At 44.8% G+C, this 19,919-nt stretch overlaps 1 protein-coding gene across 4 annotated transcripts in view; it reads right to left on the bottom strand.

Annotated features, from left to right (window-relative positions):
• FARP1 (FERM, ARH/RhoGEF and pleckstrin domain protein 1) overlaps positions 1-19,919 on the bottom strand; it is a 271,268-nt gene that overhangs the window by 88,022 nt on the left and 163,327 nt on the right. For all 4 annotated transcript variants that reach the window (XM_032864124.1, XM_032864126.1, XM_032864127.1 and 1 more), the window contains exon 3: positions 6,090-6,194. In XM_032864124.1, the coding sequence (XP_032720015.1) occupies positions 6,090-6,194 (105 nt within the window). The remainder of the gene's footprint in view (positions 1-6,089; positions 6,195-19,919) is intronic.

Consider the following 19,919-nt stretch of genomic DNA (forward strand, 5'->3'; position numbering starts at 1 on the left):
CAGCGAAATAAATCACAGAAAGACAAAGGGGTTCGAGTCCGCTGAGAGGTATCTGGAGTAGCCCAATTCCTAGAAACAGAATTAGAATGGTGGTTGCCTGGGGCTTGGGGCAGGGGAAGGGGAAATGGGGAGTTGTAGAAGGGCATGCAATTTCAACTTTTTTAAAGATGGAAACGGGCGCCAGGGTGGTTCAGTTGGTGAAGCACCTGCCTTCGGCTCAGGTCATGATCCTGGGGTCCTGGGATCGAGCCCCGCATGGAGTGCCCTACTCAGCGGGGAGTCTGCTTCTCCCTCTCCCTGCCATTCCCCTGCTTGTGCTCTCTGTCTAACGAACAGATAAAATCTTTAAAAAAGTAAAACAAAAAATAAAGAGAAGAACATTCCAGAGACCTGTGGCACGAGGTGAATACAGTTAATGCTACTGCCCAGTACACCTTGAGACCGTTAAGATGGTTAACTCTTACGTCCTCGGTTTTCATCCATTTAAAAAATGATCATGGTAAGAGTTTCCATGACAAATACTTTTTGAACACCTGAGTAGGTCCCACCCAAAGGGTTACATGCTGGCTGATGTTATCGCATCTGATCCTTTCAAAAACCCCACTAGCTGGGCACTGCTGCGCCCATTCCACCCACGAGTAAAGTGAGGCTCAGGAGGGCCAGCACCCCACTCCGTCATCCTGTTGCACTGACTTCAGGGCTGGGAGTCTGATCGCAGAGCCCTTTCCCAGGCTGCAGTAACATACCACCCCACTCAAAATCAACAGAATCAGGGGAGGAAGCAGAAACCAGTGGACAGAAATTTTGTATTTTCGAGCACCCTTACTAATAAGAGCAGAGGTGAAAACCCAGCCAGAGTTTCCGGTTTTCACAGGTGAGTGGCTCTTCCCTGGTTCAGCAAAATCAAGACTTGTCCTTGGCTCTTCCAAAACTGATTCTGTCAGCCAGCCTCCGGGCACCTTCTGGTCATTATTTCTGCTCCTATGTGCTTTTATTTCGTTGAATTTGGGGATACACTTTTTTTTTTTTTTAAGAATATTTTATTTATTTGACAGAGAGAGAGAGCACGCGAGCACAAGCAGGGGAGTGCGACAGAGGGAGAAGCAGGATCCCCACGGAGCAAGGAGCCCGGTGCAATGCAGGACTTGATCCCAGGACCCTGAGATCATGACCTGAGCTGAAGGCAGACGCTTAACTGACTGAGCTACCCAGGTGCTCCTGGGGATAAACTTTTATTGATATTTTATACACACGTGATACACATGGGTAAGCGCAGAGGTCACTGTATTTTTTCCCGCTGATTATACACACAGAACCAGCACCTAGATCAAGAAACAGAACTCGGCCAAGGGCCCCAGAAACCCTCCTCATACCGCGCCCCCAGGCACCCCTCCCGCCTCCTCTAACATCGCAGATCCGTTCTGTTGAAACAACTTATTTTCTTTAATCTTCTGAAATTAACTCTCAGGTTGGGATTTTATAATTGACAGAGAATAAAACATGGAAATATGGTCAGAATAGAAGGGTGATGGAGAGCACGAGCTCGTGTTTACGCAGACCTGCACCTGAATCATGGCCATCGCATTTCCTCGCCATGCGCCTTTGTGAAAATGAGTTCACCTTGCTAAGCCTTAGCTTCCTCATCAGAAAAAGTGTATATGATGGGCTTTTCTGGAATGAATTAAATACTGTAGGTCAAACGAACAGGATGCCTTGCACAGAGTTCTCACTCTTCAGAGCAGGTGCTGGCTATGGCTTCCTGTATTATAAATAAAGTTTTATTGGAACAAAGCCACATCTCTTCATTTACATACTGTCCACAGCTCCTCCTGCACTACAAGGGCAGACTTGGGTTACTGTAGCAGAGACCCTCTGGCCTGCAAAGCCTTCATATAATATTTATTATTTGGTCCTTTATGAAATGTACCGATCCCTGCTTTAGAATGTGGGCTACATTAGCTGCTGTGTCCACAGGGACTAGAAAAATCTGGCACATGGTAGGCAGCCATGTGGTGACTTTCATTTGTGTTGCATGGGAAATGAACCCCTATTTCTTTGTCTTTATTAACGGTTTTTCCGTATTTTGCAGCTGAACACACTCCTAAATGGTATTATAAGAAAGGAGCGAGATGATAAAAATCAGGCCTGATAAAACTTGAAAGAAGCCAGCCCTGGAGGTGCATGGGAAAAATCAATAGGTCTCTAAGTTCTAGAAGGGCACTGACCTTGGGGTCAGAAGGACCTGGTCAGAACCCCAACTCCACCATTAGCTAATTTATGGTTTAAAAAGGCAACTCCAGCTGGCTCAGAAGGAGGCATAAGTGGAGTCAGGGAAGGCAAAGTTGTTAGAAATAAGAAGACAGCATTACCCTCCAGTGTTTTGAGAATCAGTATTTTAACATAAAATACTTTTATGAAACAATGTTCTGTAGAACTAGCCACATTGTATTGTAATTATTTGTTTTCCTTGTCTCTCTTACCAAGCTGTGCACTTTTCTTTTTTTTCAAGCTGTGCCCGTCTAATGAATGGAAATCGTCACCACTTCTTGCTGTCACTTGTGTCTTCTATGGTACAAAGGATGATGACAGACAGTGTAGGCACAAAATAATTGTTGGATAAATAGAATGCAGAATTAGATTTGGCCCATCTGTGGTCATCTGCCACATCAGAAAAAGGAACGGGAGTCAGGGAGGCTTAGATTTAATTCAGGCATGAGGAAATGCTAAAGAGTATTTGGAGACAGGAACAAGCTGAGAAAACACTATTCACACCCATTTTAGGTATGGGACAGATTTGCTCATTCACCATCTACCCACTCAACTCCTGTCTATGCCTTCCTTGTAACACTCTTCTCCTGCTCTGTGATGTGTCCTTCCCCGGTTTTCCTCCTCCCCATCCGCACCTCCTCTGAGGGCTCTTCCTTCTCTATCCCTTAAATGCTGGTGGCTCCAAGCTAGCCTCCTTTACACAGTCTACCCTCTTGTCCAGGGTCAGAGCTTCAATTGATATTTAAAATAACCCTGGGGAGGGGGGCCCTGGGTGGCTCAGATGGTTCAATGTCCAACCCTTGATTTCATCTCAGGTCATGATCTCAGTGTTGTGAGGTCATCCTCCTCATCTTGCTCTGGGCTCAGTGCAGACTCTGCACTGTCCCTCTCCCTTCCCCCTCTTTCTCTCGCTCTCCCCCTCTCTCTCTTCAAATAAATAAATAAAATCTTTTCAAAAAAAATTTTTAGAGTGCCCCTGGTTGGCTCAGTCATTAAGGTCTGCCTTTGGCTCAGGTCATGGTCCCAGGGTCTTGGCATCAAGGCCCACACCAGGCTCCCTGCTGGGCGGGAAACCTGCTTCCCCTCTCCTTCTCCCACTCTCCCTGCTTGTTTTCCCCCTCTCACCGTCTCTCTGTCAAATAAATAAATAAAATCTAAAAAAAAAAAAAAAAAAAAAAAAAATGGGGACACCTGGGTGGCTCAGTTGGCCAAGCATCTGCTGTAGGCTCAGGTCGTGATCCTGGCATCCTGGGATTGAGTCCTACATCCTTGCTCCGCAGAGAGCCTGCTTCTCCCTCTGCCTGTGACTCTCTCTGCTTGTGCTCTCACTCTCTGACAAATAAAGTCTTTAAAAAAATTTTTTAAAAATAAAATACTCCTAGGATTTTCTAAGTCCACATTTCAACTCAGATATCTTTCCTGTGCTCCAGGAGATACACCTACTGGTAATGTCCACTGGACATCTCCACCGGGATGCCCAAGGACGCCCAAGTCCTCGTGTCTGGATGGAACTCCTTGTCTTTACCTCTTCAGAGACATGGCCGCTCTGAGACTTTCATCTCCAGTGACTGGCACCACTATCCCCCGGATGGCAAAGCTGGAAACCCAGCTGCTCTGAGCCTCCTTTCTGTCACCAGCCCATCCATTCACTCATATCCCCAGCCACCTCCTCCCCCCAAAACCTCTTGAATTCACCCACCTCCCTCCAGCTCTCCGCCACGGTACCCCCTTAGCTCCTTCCAGCACCGTCTCCAGCCTGAAAAACAGCAAGCTCCTAATGGCTTTCCTGACTTTAGTCTTGTCCTATTCCAGTCCAGTCCTCTTTCTAACCGATAAAATTGGATATCATGTTCCCTTTAAAACACACTGACAGCTTCCCAAATACATTAGCTTAGTACAGAGCTGTGCTGTCCAGCACAAGAGCCGCAGGCTACACGTGTCCACTGAGCGCCGGGAACACAGATGGCGTGAACTGAGAGGGGCTGTGAGAGTCAAGTACATCCCAGATCCAAAGACTCAGCATGAAAAAATGTGAAATAGCTTAATTCATAGTTTTTGATATTGATTACATGTTGAAATGATCATGTTTTTGGACACACTAAGTTAAATACACTTTTAAGTTAATTTCACTTTGGGATGCCTGGGTGGCACAGTCGGTTAAGTGTCTGCCTTCAGCTCAGGTCATGATCTCAGGGTCCTAGGATCAAGCCTGCTCAGCGGGGAGCCTGCTTCTCCCTCTGCCCCTCCACCTCCATTCTCTCTCTCTCTCTCTTCTCTCTCAAATAGATGAATCTTCAAAAAAAAAAAAAGGTTAATTTTATTTTTCTTTTAACATAACGGCTAGCAAATGTGAAATTACATATGTGGCTCATATTTTCCTTCTACTGGATACCAATGGTATAAAAAGTACCTCAGGGATGCCTGGGTGGCTCAGTGGGTTAAGCATCTGCCTTCGGCTCAGGTCATGATCCCAGGGTCCTGGGATGGAGCGGATCGATCCGACTTCCTGCTCAGCAGAGAGTCTGTTTCTCTCTCTCCTTCTGCCCCACCCCACTGCTCATTCCCTCTCAAATAAATAAATAAAATCTTAAAAAAAAAAAAAAAGTCCTTCAAAATGTGGCTCCCTGCCTACCTTAGAGCCTCCTCCTTCTCACTCCTTCACCTGAGCCCCTCCCCCTAATCTCTCAACTCCAGCCACACCTGCAGGCTCCTGAAGGTTGCTTTCTGCCCTTTAAACTCAGGGTCCCCTCTCACTAGAACATTCTATCAGGTCAACTCCTATTGGCCTCATGGGACTTAGTTTCATAGTACCTGGGAAGGAGACCCTGAACACCAATGTTGTTTGTTGCCCCCCACTGCCCAATGCCCCTGGCCCCAGTGGGGCCCCGTCACATGCCCTGGGCTAGTCACTGACTAAGCTTGACACCCCACCTGGATCATACGTTCCCTGCATCTTACAGTTATACCCAGAGCAGTGGCTCGCGAAAGTGCTAGGTACCCTGTAGTAATTCCGAGAACAAATAGAAATACAGTCAACGAACTTGTAGTTTCAAGTGACGTCTAATAAAAGACTCAGATACAACCTTAGGAAAGTTCCCTGAGCCAAAAGACAAAAGAAACAGTAAGCTGTGTTCTCACTCTTGGGTTCATAGGGGTGAAACCTCTGTAAAGAACATGACACATCTTTCAAACTTTACAATGATGGAAACCCAGGCCTTTGGATGGATCTCAAGCAGTGAGACACTTGGTCGCAAGCATCATGTACTAGTGCGCTCTCCGTAGCTTCATTTGTTAAAAAAAAAAAAAAAAAAAAAAAGACTGGGAACAACCTACATATCCCACTATTTATAAGAGGCGTTATAAATCACAGCATGTCCATTCAGCGGAATGGCACGAACCTGAAAAAGAAGGAAGTGGATTCTATGTGCGGAAAAGGAAAGAGCTTCGGGATACATTAACAGAAGCAGTGGTGACGGTACAGGAAGTTGTATATTGTTTCCCCAAAACAGCGTGTTTCAGAAATATGTGCTTGTATATACACAGACACGGACGTTTGTCAGGAGGATACGGGGCGACTGGTAATGGTAGTTTCTGGAAGGAGAGGTGGGGGAAGGGGTCAGAGGGAGCCAAGTCTTCACGGAGTACGCTCTTGGCACTTGCTAACCCTACGTGTGTAGTATTTTCCAACAAGATTAACAAGGGCTTTCGGGATGTTCTTCTTCTGTGATAGGTCTGTATGTCCAAGGAACCACACCTGGTACCTGACCTTTCCCGACACTGAGCAGATGGTCAGATACCAGCATCAATTTCCCGCCACTTACTGTGATCTTCTTGTGGTCGGGAAACTCGAGGCCGAAATAGTCTCCTTCCACAAGGTTGAGGTGGTTGCAGACCGCATCCAGCAACACCTTCCCCGGGGCTCTTTGCTGCGAAGAGAAACAGCAGGAGTTACCCCCCTCCAACACAGGAAGAGATGAAAACAAACCTCGGCCCCCATCACGGGAAGCCTCGTCATTCCTGAATCTTCCAGCCCTTCTCGGCTTGCCCATCTCCATGAGCACTGACCACTGGACCCCCCGACTACACTCCCTGGAGCCTTTTCCAGGCTGCATTCCTACTTAGGTGCTAATTCTCTGCCATTTTCCCCTCCCCACCCCAATCCCACGTACCACACCCTTTCTAAAAAAAATAAATAAATACACACACACACACACACACACACACACACACACACTTATTTATTTAGAGCAGTTTTAGATTTATAGGAAATTGAAGGCAAGACACAGAGAATCCCCACACAGCTCTTTTCACCACACACACCGGATCCCTTATTGTTAATCTTGTATCCATCCATTTGTCACCATAGCTGAGCCAACACGGACACATCATCGATATATTATCGGCACCCCGAGCCCACACTTTACAGCAGGGTTCACTCTGCATTCTACAGGTCCAGACGTCTCGACGAATGTATCGGATCACGTCTTCGCCATCACAGGGTCACAGAGGATAGTTTCACCATCCTAAGAATCCACCGTGTGCCACCCAGTCAACCCTTAGCCCCACCCCCCCCCAACTCCTGGCTATCACTGGTCCTTTTGCTGCCTTCACTGTCTGCCTCTTCCAGAATGTCATACAGTGGGAACCACACGGCATGTAGCCTTCCCAGATTGGCTTCTTTTGCTCAAGTGTATGCACTTAGGTCCCTGGATGTCTTTTCATGGCTTCTTGGTTCATTTTTTTTAAACTGCTAAATAATATTCCCTTGCATGAATGTACCACAGTTTATCCATTACATCTTTTTTTTTTTTTTAAGATTTTATTTATTTATTTGACAGAGAGAGAGAGAGACAGCGAGAAAGGGAGCAGGAGAGGGAGAAACGGGCTCCCCGCTGAGCAAGGAGCTCGATGCAGGGCTTGATCCCAGGACCCTGGGATCATAACCAGAGCTGAATGCAGACGCCTAATGACTGAGCCACCCAAGCACCCCCAAAGTCATCTTGCTGACCATCCAAGTGTTGATGAGGAAGAATAAAACTGCTATAAATATTTGTGTGCAGGTTTTGTGGGGACATAAAGTTATCGGCCCATGATTCTGTGTCCTTTCTGTGGCTGTGGTCCCACTCCTCGTCCCTCCCTCCGCAACTATGGCAGAATTTAGGACTTTCTTCCCTAGGTTCTCCCAGCACATTGCGCGAACTCACTCCCACAGCTCACCTACACTGAAGGTAAAGGTTGCATTTTATTAACCTCTGTATCCACGGTGCCTACAGACCAACCAATTTGGAAGTGAATGAACAAATGAATAAAACTTCCTCATTTCACAGTATTCCATACAGTTAAGTATACACGAGCCTGTGTCTCCACTTAAATTCTGGGCTCCTTACTCACCTTCATATTCTTACTGTCCAGCGAAGCAGCTGGCACTCAACCAAATGCCCACAGCAACCAGTATTATACAGGCACTTTCCAGTTACTGAACCCACAGGGAAAGGGAACACAGGATAGAGTAGGTCCCAATCCCTACCCTCAACACTAAGAACCATATGCCTTGGTTTCTTTTCACTGCTTGGTGGATTCCTTTTTTTATTTTATTTTATTCTTAAAGATTTTATTTATTTATTTGAAAGAGAGAGAACGAGAGAGAGAGTGAGACAGGGGGAGAGTCAGAGGAAGAAGCAGACTCCCCACTGAGCTGGGAGCCCAATGCAGGACTTGATCCTGGGACTCCAAGATCATGACCTGAGCCAAAGGCAGGGGCTTAACCAACTGAGCCACCCAGGTGCCCCTGCCTGGTGGATTCCTAATGACCCACTAATAAAATGGACCCAAGTCCACCACACAGATCAAGAACCAGAAGAAAAGCAACTCAAAACATGGTCATTTCCAGTTACTGCGTTTACATGTGCACTTTCCCTCTGAGAAGAGCCGAACATTATAGAAACCAAATAGTAACCCAGGGGGCTAATGGACAGAAAGAGCTAGAGGCTGACAGGTTCAATGATGGGCATTGTCCATTAGCAGGAGTCATCAAAGAGGCTTCAGTGTCCAGTCAATAAGCATTTTTTCTTAAAAACAGATGCCACTTTATATCCCTCGAATTCTCATCACCGAAGTCCAGAAGATATGCACAGCTATCTGAAGGCATACAATATTTGCCATGGGGAATCCCAACCTCACTGGGCTCTTCTGGTGCCTGGTTCAAGGACCACTGGTAGAATCATCTCACGTGCGCTGATGCAGGACTGATGAGAAAAACAGGGATGTCTAACAAAGAGAGAAAAGATTTCATTCCCATTCTCTAAGAGAAATCATCCCTCCTGTACTTCCCACGTTGGATCTACGCCAACAGTTTGCAACATCATTCCTCAACGCTTGTCTCCAGTGGATTTTTTTAGAACTTCACACTCAAAAGTAATTTTGTTCAAACTCACGTCACAGTATATGTTAATTAACTAGGATTTAAATTAAAAAAAAAAAAAAACCCACAAAACAAAAAATCAAATCACAGAACGTAAAACGGATGGTGGTGTTGGTGAGTGTACTTAGTGGCACTGAATTGCACACGTCACGGCTAAACTGGTCAATTTCACGTTACAGATGTTTTCTCACAATGCAAAATGCAGAAAAAAAAAATAAGAAAAAGGGGCAGTGGGATTCACATCTGAAAACAGCCACAGGGGGTGACGCATGATAGAGTCTGTTTCAAATTTTTTTACGAGCCAGAAAGTGAGTTCTTCTTAGAACATTAGAGCTTAGAAAAATACTGAGGGGTTGGACTAGTTCAAGGAAGAGTGGCTGTGAAGGCCCGACCACACGGGGAGAGTGAGCAAACACCCACGTGGGCGCACGCAACATCGGCTAAGATTTCTCAGTGCAAAGAGGTCTTTTATGTGTTTGGCAGGAAATGAACATTTGTTGGAGTAACTGCAAATTTTGCATTTGGGGCAGGCTTTGCACCAGGAGCCAGGAATGGGGTTCAAAAAGCTATAAATCCACCAGCCCTTTGGCTAAAACAAATCTGGACATAAGTTGATGAAGTGTGAGTGGGGGAAGGGGGTATATCCAACAGCGTGGATAAAGCTAGCAGAGCACAAAGCTTAGACCCAGAGGAATTCTGACCTGAAGAGGTCTCTTCTCAAAGTGGGGCGGGGGCTGACTTTAAGATACACACACATTTCTATTTAATGTTGCACAAGCTACTGTACACGAGGAAAGGAAACCAATATACACATCATCTGGAAACCTACACATTAGTAAGTTTAATATGAAAAGGATCTTATGACAAATGACTTCTTTAATTATCCCCAAGTGTTATATTGGGGCTGGGGAAAAAAACCTAAGACCCCCACAACCTCTAAGAAAGGGTCAGTCTGGCCAACCCCACACTCAGCCAGTCTTGATGAAAAGTAATTATGGACATGTGTGCCTTACAGAAAAGACACCCAACAGTAATTATATGTTTTATTCTGGAGAACAGATCAGCAATTAGTGAAACTACATAATCGCATTTTCACCACTTTTTTCTTATTGGCTACTTTTAATTATGCTCCAAAAGGCATCTGAATTTTAGCCTCGTGCACAAACAAGTTGACTAATTTCAAATTGGGCGTCCCTGATGATTTTCTCCATTTTGAACTGGCTGTTCACAGACTCCTATAAAATTACTTTGTAGGGGGAGGTCTGCATTCTTGGGGAATGGCCACTAAACACTGAATAACAAATAGTATGAACATTCAAATTTGGTTTTTTAAGCTATTAAAAACTGTGAATCAGGGGCACCTGGGTGGCTCAGTCATTAAGTGTCTGCTTTCGGCTCTGGTCACGATCCTGGGATCGAGCCCTGCATGGCGCTCCCTGTTCCATGGGGGAACCGGCTTCTCCCTCTCCCTCTGCTGCTCCCCCTGCTTGTGCTCTCCTGCTCTCTCTCAAATGCCTAAATAAAATCTTTTTAAAAAATTGTGAATCAAAGTTGCTTTCGTTTACTGTACCTTAAAAAAAAAAATCTATCTATGCCTTTAGGTTTTTTCTATTACATAAAGTTTTATGTGGGAGTATTTTTTTTTCCTCCTCCAAAAGTATAAAGACAATTCTTTCTGGGGTAGGGTCTAGTTTCCTCCCTCTCTCTGTTTCCTCCAAGCTTCCGAACAATTTCCCCTACTCGATACAAGCTACAGTTCTAAGCTTTCAAAAGCAATCTCCTAGACAGGAACCTATAAAGATAACATTTGCCCAGGTTTAAAAACTTTGCATCTGCTGAGGTTTCAGAAAGTTGTTTCTGGAAGTGTTTTGTTTCCTTCCCCCCTCTTCCTGGTTTAGGATTAAGGTAACCATGACAACCAGGGGTGGCTCTTATTCAGCAGAGAATGGCTTCTCTCAAAGGCCTTGGTCCCTTTTTCTTACCTTTAATACCTCTTAAAATATGATTCAAAGTCCTATAACCCACTAACCTTCAACGACTCTAATCTTAGGGCATTAGAATCCCATAGATTTCCTCACGGCCCTTTGCTACTTTTTGACCAGGTAGATGGATACAACTGATGCTGCAGGCTCGAGGAGACTACAGGCACTGGGCTCTGATGCTGCACAAACAGAAATCAATGCAAGTATTTCCAACAAGAAACCAGCTAAACCCGAGTATTACGCGACGTACCATGTTAGAGAGAAAGAGAACTCTCCGGTATCTCTTCCTCCAAGAACACTAATCCTACTGAGGGTTTTGCCCTTATAGCTTCATTTGACCTTCATTGCTTCCTTACTCTCAGGATGGCCACAAAGAAAGTTACGGCTTCAATATACGGATGGAGGGCCAGGGAAGCACGACTCAGTCTGCAGGACGCGGAAGTCAATAAGAGGAGTGGAGACGATATCATCTATGTCCCAAGATCAGTGTAAAAATTAAGACGATGATTGCAAAGTGGTGAGCAAAAGCTCTGGTACAGAAGAAGTTGTTCTCCATCACTGCTGCTCCTGCTGTGAAGGGAAGATGCTCATTTCGAGCACGGCCGGTGCGGGAATGAGCGGACACTGAGGCGGAGGCATGCCTCTGCAACGTCAGGGCACAGGAAACCTGGCTACCCCATCAGCCAGGAGGGCTGCACCTCCTGATGCAGAGGCCACCCCAGAGGTCCCGCTGGGGGTGATTCAGCAGGGCACTTCAGGTTTTCATGCCTGCCGATCATCCTAACCAGCTGCAAGTGCTGATTCTTGGGGAATGGGGCGAGGCCCCAAGGTCGCCATTTTTCCAACAGGCTCCCAGAGCAGTGGCTGCTGGGACAAAGATTGTGCTTTGAGTAGCAAGATGTTGCTACTTTTTTATAAAAAAACAAACAAACAAACATTTATTTGAGCAGGAGCACGAGCTGGAGGACTGGCAGGAGGAGAGGGAGAAGCAGGCTTTCCGCTGAGCAGGGGGCCCGACGGGAGTGCTCTCCCAGGACCATGACCTGAGCTGAGGACAGATGTTTCACCGACTGAGCCACCTAGTGTCCCTAATCAGTTGCTACTGAATGACACGCGGGTCCTCCATAGGCAGGGCTAGCTGGCTGGCTTGTGGTCTCTCTGACTTCTGTTCAAGGTGAACATCAAGCTAGAAGCTTAACCGTAGGGGGAAAAAAGTGGTGCCAAACTTGTGTTTATGGGCTGAACTACGTCCCTCAGAAAGATATGCTGAAGTCCTAATTCCCAGTACCTGTGAATGTGACCTCATTTGGAAACAGGGTCCTCGAGATGGAGTCAGGTTAAGATGAGCTCATTCGCATTGGGCCTAAACCAGTATGACCAGTTCCTTCTAAGAAGATGGTGTGAAGACAGACACACTGGGAGAAGGCCCCATGAGGACAGAGGCAGAGACTGGAGTGATGGGACTATGAACCAGGGAACGCCACGGATGAACATCCCCTCACACTTCTGCCAGAAGGCGGAAGCAGCAAAGAAGGATTCCACCCAGTCTTGGAGGGAGCACGGCTCTGAAGACACCTAGATTTGGAACTTGTGGGCTCCAGAACTGAGAGAGATTAAATTTGTTGTGTGAAGCACCCCCCACACACACACACACAACTTTGTGATTCTTAGTCACAGCAGCTCTAGCAAACTCATACCCATCCCTCTGCTGCCTGGGGGCAGAGACAACACAGTTATGCCCAGAATAGTCCCTTTTGGAGAAATGAGATTACAAGTAAATAATAAACCAAAAAGCAGATTTAGAATAACAAAAACTCTGGCAGAATTCCTCTAACTTGATCATCACATACACTCAGCAAGTAGTAGACTAATTATAGAAGGTAATTAATCTTTCCTGCTGTTAAAATATATTCCCTTTCTCACAGCTGTTGCTTTAGATGTGAACGGCGTTCTAGAATTGAAATCCCTTTTAAGAAATATTGTCTCTTTCGAGAGCCTTCCACCTGTCAAGTCAGAGGGGCGTGAAACGGGCTCAGGAGCTTCTGATGAAGCAGAGAAGTTCAAGGAGAGTACAATTTGAGAAATTACACAGGAACCCACCTAACTGTCCATAAATGCGTGTTTTTCTTAGAAAATTTAGCACAAGGCCACTGCCAGACAGAGCTTAATATAAGAGATGAAAAAAATGTCAGTCTGTGGCTAAATATGGCCAACTCAATACACACATCTCCACTACACCCAGAAACCCCGCTTAAAAAAGAACAGTAGAGAACAGAAAAAGGAAAAAGAGGAATAAATACATAAAAAAAAAAAAAAAAGAAAATGATAGAAGTGACGGCAGGTGAGAGAGGTCCCCCAAATTCTAGAGGAGGATAGACAACAACACTGAAACCTAATAACAGAGCAGAGGAGAGAGAGTCAGCAGTCGGCAAATGGCCACATTACACAGAACCAGCCCCCCTCCCAAAGGTCAGAAATGGGAGATGCCAGCCACTTCTGATAATGCAGACTAGAGGAAAACACTTGTTGAAACACTGTAATTTGTATCCCCATATAGCCAGGAGTTTATGCCTTAAAAAAAAAAAAAAGAAAGAAAGAAGAAAACAAAACTAAAAAACCAAACCTAGAGGGTTATAATAAGGAATATTTGTATAACAATTAAGAGCTCTTAACAATAGAAGATGAAAAAAAACAGCAGCACAGAAATACTTTCATTGGAAGAGATTAAGATACAGGTGAAAACTCCTAGAAATAAAACATCCTGACCAAGAGATGGCACTGAGTTTATGGCTTCAGCTCAAGAGTCCCAATGTCTGAACAATGCGACTTCTATCCAGACCCAAGAGCAGAGGATATGGCGCAAACACAATGCAAGGAAATTCTCCAGAATGAAAGAGTCCAACCTTCTAGGTTGCAAAGGGCCAGAGAGTATCGCACAGAATGAATGAACACAATCCATTTCAAGGCAAATATCTGGGTCATCTTGGAACCCAAAGAAGAAAAAGAAGATTCCTACTGCAGGGAAGGAAAGGCTGGTGAATCACAATCAGGGCTTGGGACTTCCTGACAGCACAGGAGAAGCCAGAACAGAGTCCCTACCATTCTCCCCTCCAGGACAGCAGTAATAATGGCTAGTGGGTTATTAGGCGTCAATAAAGGCACTGGAGGCCAGATGCAATGGCCCCGGGGCTCACCCTGGAGAGAGAGAGACCCCTTCAATCTCAGCTGCATAGCTGCACCTCCGCAAAGCAACCTGCCCTGGGAGACTCCAGGCTGGAGGTCCCAGACTTGGCAAGATCACACTCTCATGGGCTGTGCAGCTGGGATTCAAACCTAGTTCGGAGACTGCTCCTTATCGTTGTGCCCCAGAGTCTCTCCATGTTCCCCCTTGTTCCTTTCAAGACCTATATACCTGCAATTTTGAGGACTCCCAATTGTCCTGGGGAAAACTTGCCGATAAAACCAAGGAAAGAGGCTGGTGCTTTCCCAGAGCTCTAACTAGAGGCACCGAAGCGGGCCAGTCGGCCACATGATAGGACACAGCTAGGATGACCATAGTAAGGCACAGCCCCAGCATGCTAGGCCGAATGGCACATAAGCCAACCATGATTTTCCACTGCAGAGACAGGGCTCCTTGGTTAACACAGAAATGAGACAACTGAAACGTGGGAGATGATTCTCATGCTGTTTCTCTACCCCTCGGGTGATGGAGAGAGGAAGCACAGTGTCATCATTAGGAATACAAACCCGGGGGCACCTAGGTGGGTCAGCTGCTTAAGCCTCTGGCTCTTGGTTTCAGCTCAGGTCATGATCTCAAGGTTGTGAGAGAACCCTTCGTTGGGCTCCACACCCAGCACCGTCTGCTTGAGATTCTCTGCCTGTCCCTCTGCGCCACCCCCCACCCCACTTGCTCTCTAAGATAAAAAAAAAAAAAAAAATTAAAAAAATTTTAAGAATACAAACTCTGAAGACACCTGCCTTCTTGCAAATCCCGTATCTCCGTTCCATGGCAGTGTGACCTTGGGCAAGTTACTCTTCCGGCCTCCCTTACGTCTTCTGTAGAATGGGCGTAATCTCCAAACCACTTCATAGGGTTTATGGTGAGGAATATGTGAGTTACCATACCTCAAGCTCATAGGATGGTACCCAGGACTCAGTAAACTCTACCAGGTAATAAGTATGATGTGGGGGTGGGGTGGAGAAAGGACGCAAAAGCCCAACAGGAAAGTGGCTGCGGCCTCATCAGCAGACACTTGTGATCACCATCGCTGTGAGATACCAACCAGATCAAGAACAGGAACTACAACTTTAAACACGGAAGCCTGGGAGCGGGGACAAGGCTTTCATTCTGGAAGAATGTAGCTAAACGTTTAGGCCTGCCCATCTATGCGTCCACAAACGCAGTGATTCTTCCTCCGGCCGTGGCTCCAAGGGTGGCCACACTGTCTGCGAAGACACTGCCTTCCTTGTTCCCCGCCGCTCTGAGCCCCAGTGATCCGAACACTCATTAAACACACTTCAGATTGGCTATCAGAGCCCCGACTCCAGGCCAAGAAGAGAATGGGTGCTTTCAGCTCCTCCGCTGTAATTTGGCTACATCATAACCATAGCGTCGTTAGTATAGAAGTCACTTCCCTACCGTGGCACCGAGACTTCACGTGCGCATGCACGGCGGAGGCTGTCCACGGCTCTCCTAGCGAATGCTTAAGGCAAAGAGCAAAACAAGAGAAACATGTATGGAGAATCTGGCCATTCCTAGAGCTGGGTTTCTCTGCTCTTGACCCTGAGCAATTCATTGTCCTTTGATCACTTTTGGAAGGTGATGAAGAAAAAATTCTAAAATTTATCGAAATAAGACAATCTTGACATTTAAAATAATATTCATTAGTCAGGGAATAACAATATCACACAAATAATGAATCAGGCAAGTAAAACCCAGATCACAAAAGCTCCAGAAAAAAGCATTAGATCCTTCCCAGCAAAAGAAAAATGCTTTCTCTCCCCTTGGGCTCAGTGATCTAATTAAGCCTCAAAACTCAATTCAGTGCAAGGAGCCTGAACTTTCTGGAAATACATCTGATATCATGCACTCAGCCTCCAAAATTATTATTCCAAAGTAAGATGGAAAGTAAATATTTTATTGAATTTAGCTTAATATTCTAACAGAAGGGTAAAAACTCTGTAAAACGAAACCCTGAACTAACATGAGTTTCCCAGTTCTCATCTCTCTTCCCCCGAAGGCAGATTACTTCTACTAAGTTTTTTAAACACAACTTTTCCCCTCAAACCAATCTCCAAGGTTCTCGGACAACTTCCAGGAACATTAAATGAACAAAAAATTATTTTAAATGTTTACAGATGCTTTCAACAGAAAACATTTCTAGTGTTTTTCAGTTAGTAGGAGAACATTTTCTCATCCTGAAAAAGGACTCTTAAATTACTTTTCATGCATTAAAAATAGGTCAACCGAGGTGTGAAAAACACAGCTTTCAGGTCAATTTAAGAATTCTCAGCTCTGGCATCCCCAGAAAACCTCCCAAATAAATACTATTTACTTTTAATTCTTCAAGTACTTTTTAGGTTTACTACCCTATTAAGCACATAAGCAACTGGGATCCAAGTGGGCCGGAGCTCCAGTTATGCATGTCTGCAAGGAGGTCAGAGTTTTAACTTGAGTTAGTACAGATGACCCTTGAATAACTTGGTTTTGAACTTCATGAGACTACTTATATGCAGATTTTTTCAATAAATACAGTACCATACTATAAGTGTGTTTTCTTAGTAACTTTCTCCCTCTAGCTTACTTTATTAGAAGAATACAGTATATAATGCATATACCATGTAACATAAGTGTCAATCCACTGTTTATGTTATCTGTAAGAAGCTACAGGAGGCTAGTAGTTAAGTCTTGGGGAAGTCAAAAGTCATATACAATGTACTTTTCAACCAAACAGAGGGCTGACAACCTTCCTGCATTGTTCAAGGGTCAACTGTACTTCTCCTCCTTTGAAAAACTGGAAAGCCAAAAAAAAAAATAAATAAATAAAGTAAAAGAAAAACTGGAAAGCTCAGATTAGTGTAAACAGAGAGGCTCCAGATTTAGCATGAAGAAACTTACAAATATATAACAAAGGTAACAAAAGGTATCTAACAAGAGACTTAAGATAGTCACAGAAAATGAAACGCTGTTTCCCAGGGGATTGGGGTGGAACAGGGATGGAGAGTTATTGTTTCAGGGGTACAGAGCTCAGTTTGGGAAGATGGAAGAGAATTCTGGAGATGAATGGTGGTGATGGCTGCACAACACAGTGAATGTACTTAATGCCACTGAACCGTACACTTAAAAATGCTGAACATGGTAAAAATTTATGTTAGGTGTGTTTTATAATGGGAAAAAATCCAAAAGGACTGGTAATCTACTACAGGGAATGGCAAATTGGGGGGAGAAAAAGTCAAGGACTCTAAAGAATATTTTCATTATAAACAAAGTACACAATATATTTATAAAGAAAGACAGACACCAAACTTAAATATTTCCAATGCATGAAGCTATTACTGCTAGGTATAAAAATGTGTGAGATTACGTTTGGGAGCAGCACAGAATGGGGGGAGGGGGAGCGTGTGCTGGACCGAGGTTCCAGAGTCTTTAGGATAGGACTTCGATGCCTGGCTTGTCATTTGCCTATGTGGCAACTTACATGGCCTGCCTGGGCACGGATTTTCCCATCTGAATAATGGAACAATGATGCCTCCTAGGGAGGCAAGCCTAAGAATTCAACGGGGGTTAACACATAAAATGCCAGGCACTGATGTCAGCATTTAGAAAGAGGCTTCGTTTATGGTTTAGGCTTTTCCAAGTTTTTCCACTTTTTGATATCTAAGAAAACTCCCTTTAAACTCTGCTTTAAGGTTTACTGCACATGAACTGCTATAAAATAAAACATATATTGGCGATTATATTCCAGAATCTTTTGAGGAGGGGTTGAGGAATGAAATAATAGGAATAAGGGTTGGGGGGGGGCAAGTCTGTATGATCCACAAACTAGAAAACCCTAAAAAGCAAGCAAGTTCTGTGTGTTCACTGTGGATGACCCGTCCTTCCTGCCACCAGCTTGCCAGAGTAAGACAAAGCCTAAGCATAAAAACTCTAGGCTTAGGAAAAAGCTCATAATTAAGTATATAGAAAAAGTACAGACAGCAAATCCAAAAATACGGATGGTCCACTAGAAAGGCTGAAAGAGTGAATTAAACTGTTTTCCTTTAAGTTATCAGGCAACAAGCTCCTTGCTAATAAACCCATGTTGGCAGGCAAGATCATTCTAAATGGTTTACATCAGATTCTTTAAGTTCTTACAAACCTAGTAAAAAGAAATGATGTTCAAGTCAGGAGCTATTTCTAGGAGCTAATTCCAGAACAGCAATGATTCTGAGGTTCACCTGGAAACTTAAAGCCATCCACACCCTCTAACCTGTACATATCTAGAATCTTGCATGTGAGAAGTGTTTGGAAAAGTATCCTCCAACCATTCTGATTCATGCACACACTCCCAGTCCTCCATGACACTCAGGACTTGGAAACCACACAGCTTACGTTCTATGACAGTCTTTTCAAATTCACCTGTTGCAATACCTTGATGAAATTTTTTTCAGCTTTCTTGTATTTCTTTGCTGCATCTGGCCTCTGTACTTCTGATTACCATTTGAGTTACTACATAAATAGTTCCCAAATAGTTTTTCAGGTCAGTTCTATCAGAAATAGCCATCTTCCACTAAATCATCTATGTCATTCCTCCTCCAAACTCGGAGTCAGGGTCTTTGCAATGGAAAACAAGGCCCCAGAGAATCTGCTCCTCCCCTGTCACTTGTCTGAAGCCACATCCAAGTGTTCTCCTCCTGCTCACTCCAGTCTAGCCACACAGGACTGTCTGCAGTTCTCAGGCTATCAAGTATATACCTACCTCAGGGCCTTTGCACTGGTTGCTCCCTCTGCCTCCAAAACCTTCTCCTTAAAAAGGTACATGCATAATTCCCTTGCCTCTTTCAAATCTCTGCGCCAATGTCATTTCTCAACAGGGCTCACCCAAACCACCCTCCTTAACTGTAATTTGTCCCCATGCCTCCTTAACTTCCTTTTCTGCTTCTCATTTTTCACTTTATCACTCTCTAGCATCTGAAACAGTATTTCTTTATAATGTTTCTTATACATGGTTGTGCTGCTCCATTAGCGCGCAGACTCCATGAGCATATGGATGTCTGGTTTTGTTCGTTAGATCAGCATGATCTGTAGCAGGTGTCTGTGCTAAGCAGATACGTGAATGAAATCCTCTTAAGATCACTTCTCACGAGGAGACCGCAACAGCACGATCTTTTAACAAAAATAACCGTGTGCTGGGGTCTAGATTCTAAAGCCGTTTTGAGATATATTTTTTATTTCAAGACATCGTTGCTCAAAGTATACAGCAGAAGTATAGAGAACCAACATCTTCCAAACGCTGTAAAGGAAAACCACTCTGGAAAGGCTACTCAGAGGGAAAACACGAAAAGGGAAATAAGGAAGGATGGTTTTCTTTCGACAAGGAAGCACGTTGGCTGGGCCACCATGCACAACAGCGCTAGTCACATGACCATTGCACATGGCCAGAAACACCTACAAGAAGACCAGAGAGACCGCATGGAAACCATCACTCACCAGTACTAACTGGCCATGAGCCTTTCCGCCTCATCCCTCACCTGGCTTCGATGAGGAACTAGGTCCCAGAAATAAAAGGAGGGGTTCTGTTTTTTCAGATCTTGTTTGGAGACCAGACCCTCCTTAGGCTATTATTACTGATGTAGCATTCCAGAATATTCAGACCTTCTGTTCCCTTTTGAACTGGCTTCCTGGTTTACTCTTGTGTGATTATTTCAAAATCAGGTAAAGACAATACCTTGCATAGCCCACTCTGCTGTCCATTCATATGGGTTTTCAGTTTGGGGCTGCCTTCAAGCCCTATACAAAAACCCTATTTTCAAGCAGACCAGCCCAGCAACCAGCCCGGTTAGGGTGACTTCCTTTTTTGTAGTGTGACCACTGCTCAAAGTGAGCGGCAGGAGAACGGAAGGCAAACCTAAGACGGACACTGAAAAGCATGGGCGTAGAGCACATCTTTGAAATAAAATCCTGCCCGGGAACACAGGCAGCCCGCAGCGCTCCCATACCAGCGCTAGAGCCAGGCCACACCTGAAGACAAGCAGAAGTTTCTGAAAAA

The sequence above is a fragment of the Lontra canadensis genome, unplaced genomic scaffold, assembly GCF_010015895.1.
Source record: "Lontra canadensis isolate GAN:19392208 unplaced genomic scaffold, GSC_riverotter_1.0 scaffold26, whole genome shotgun sequence".
Taxonomy (NCBI): domain Eukaryota; kingdom Metazoa; phylum Chordata; class Mammalia; order Carnivora; family Mustelidae; genus Lontra; species Lontra canadensis.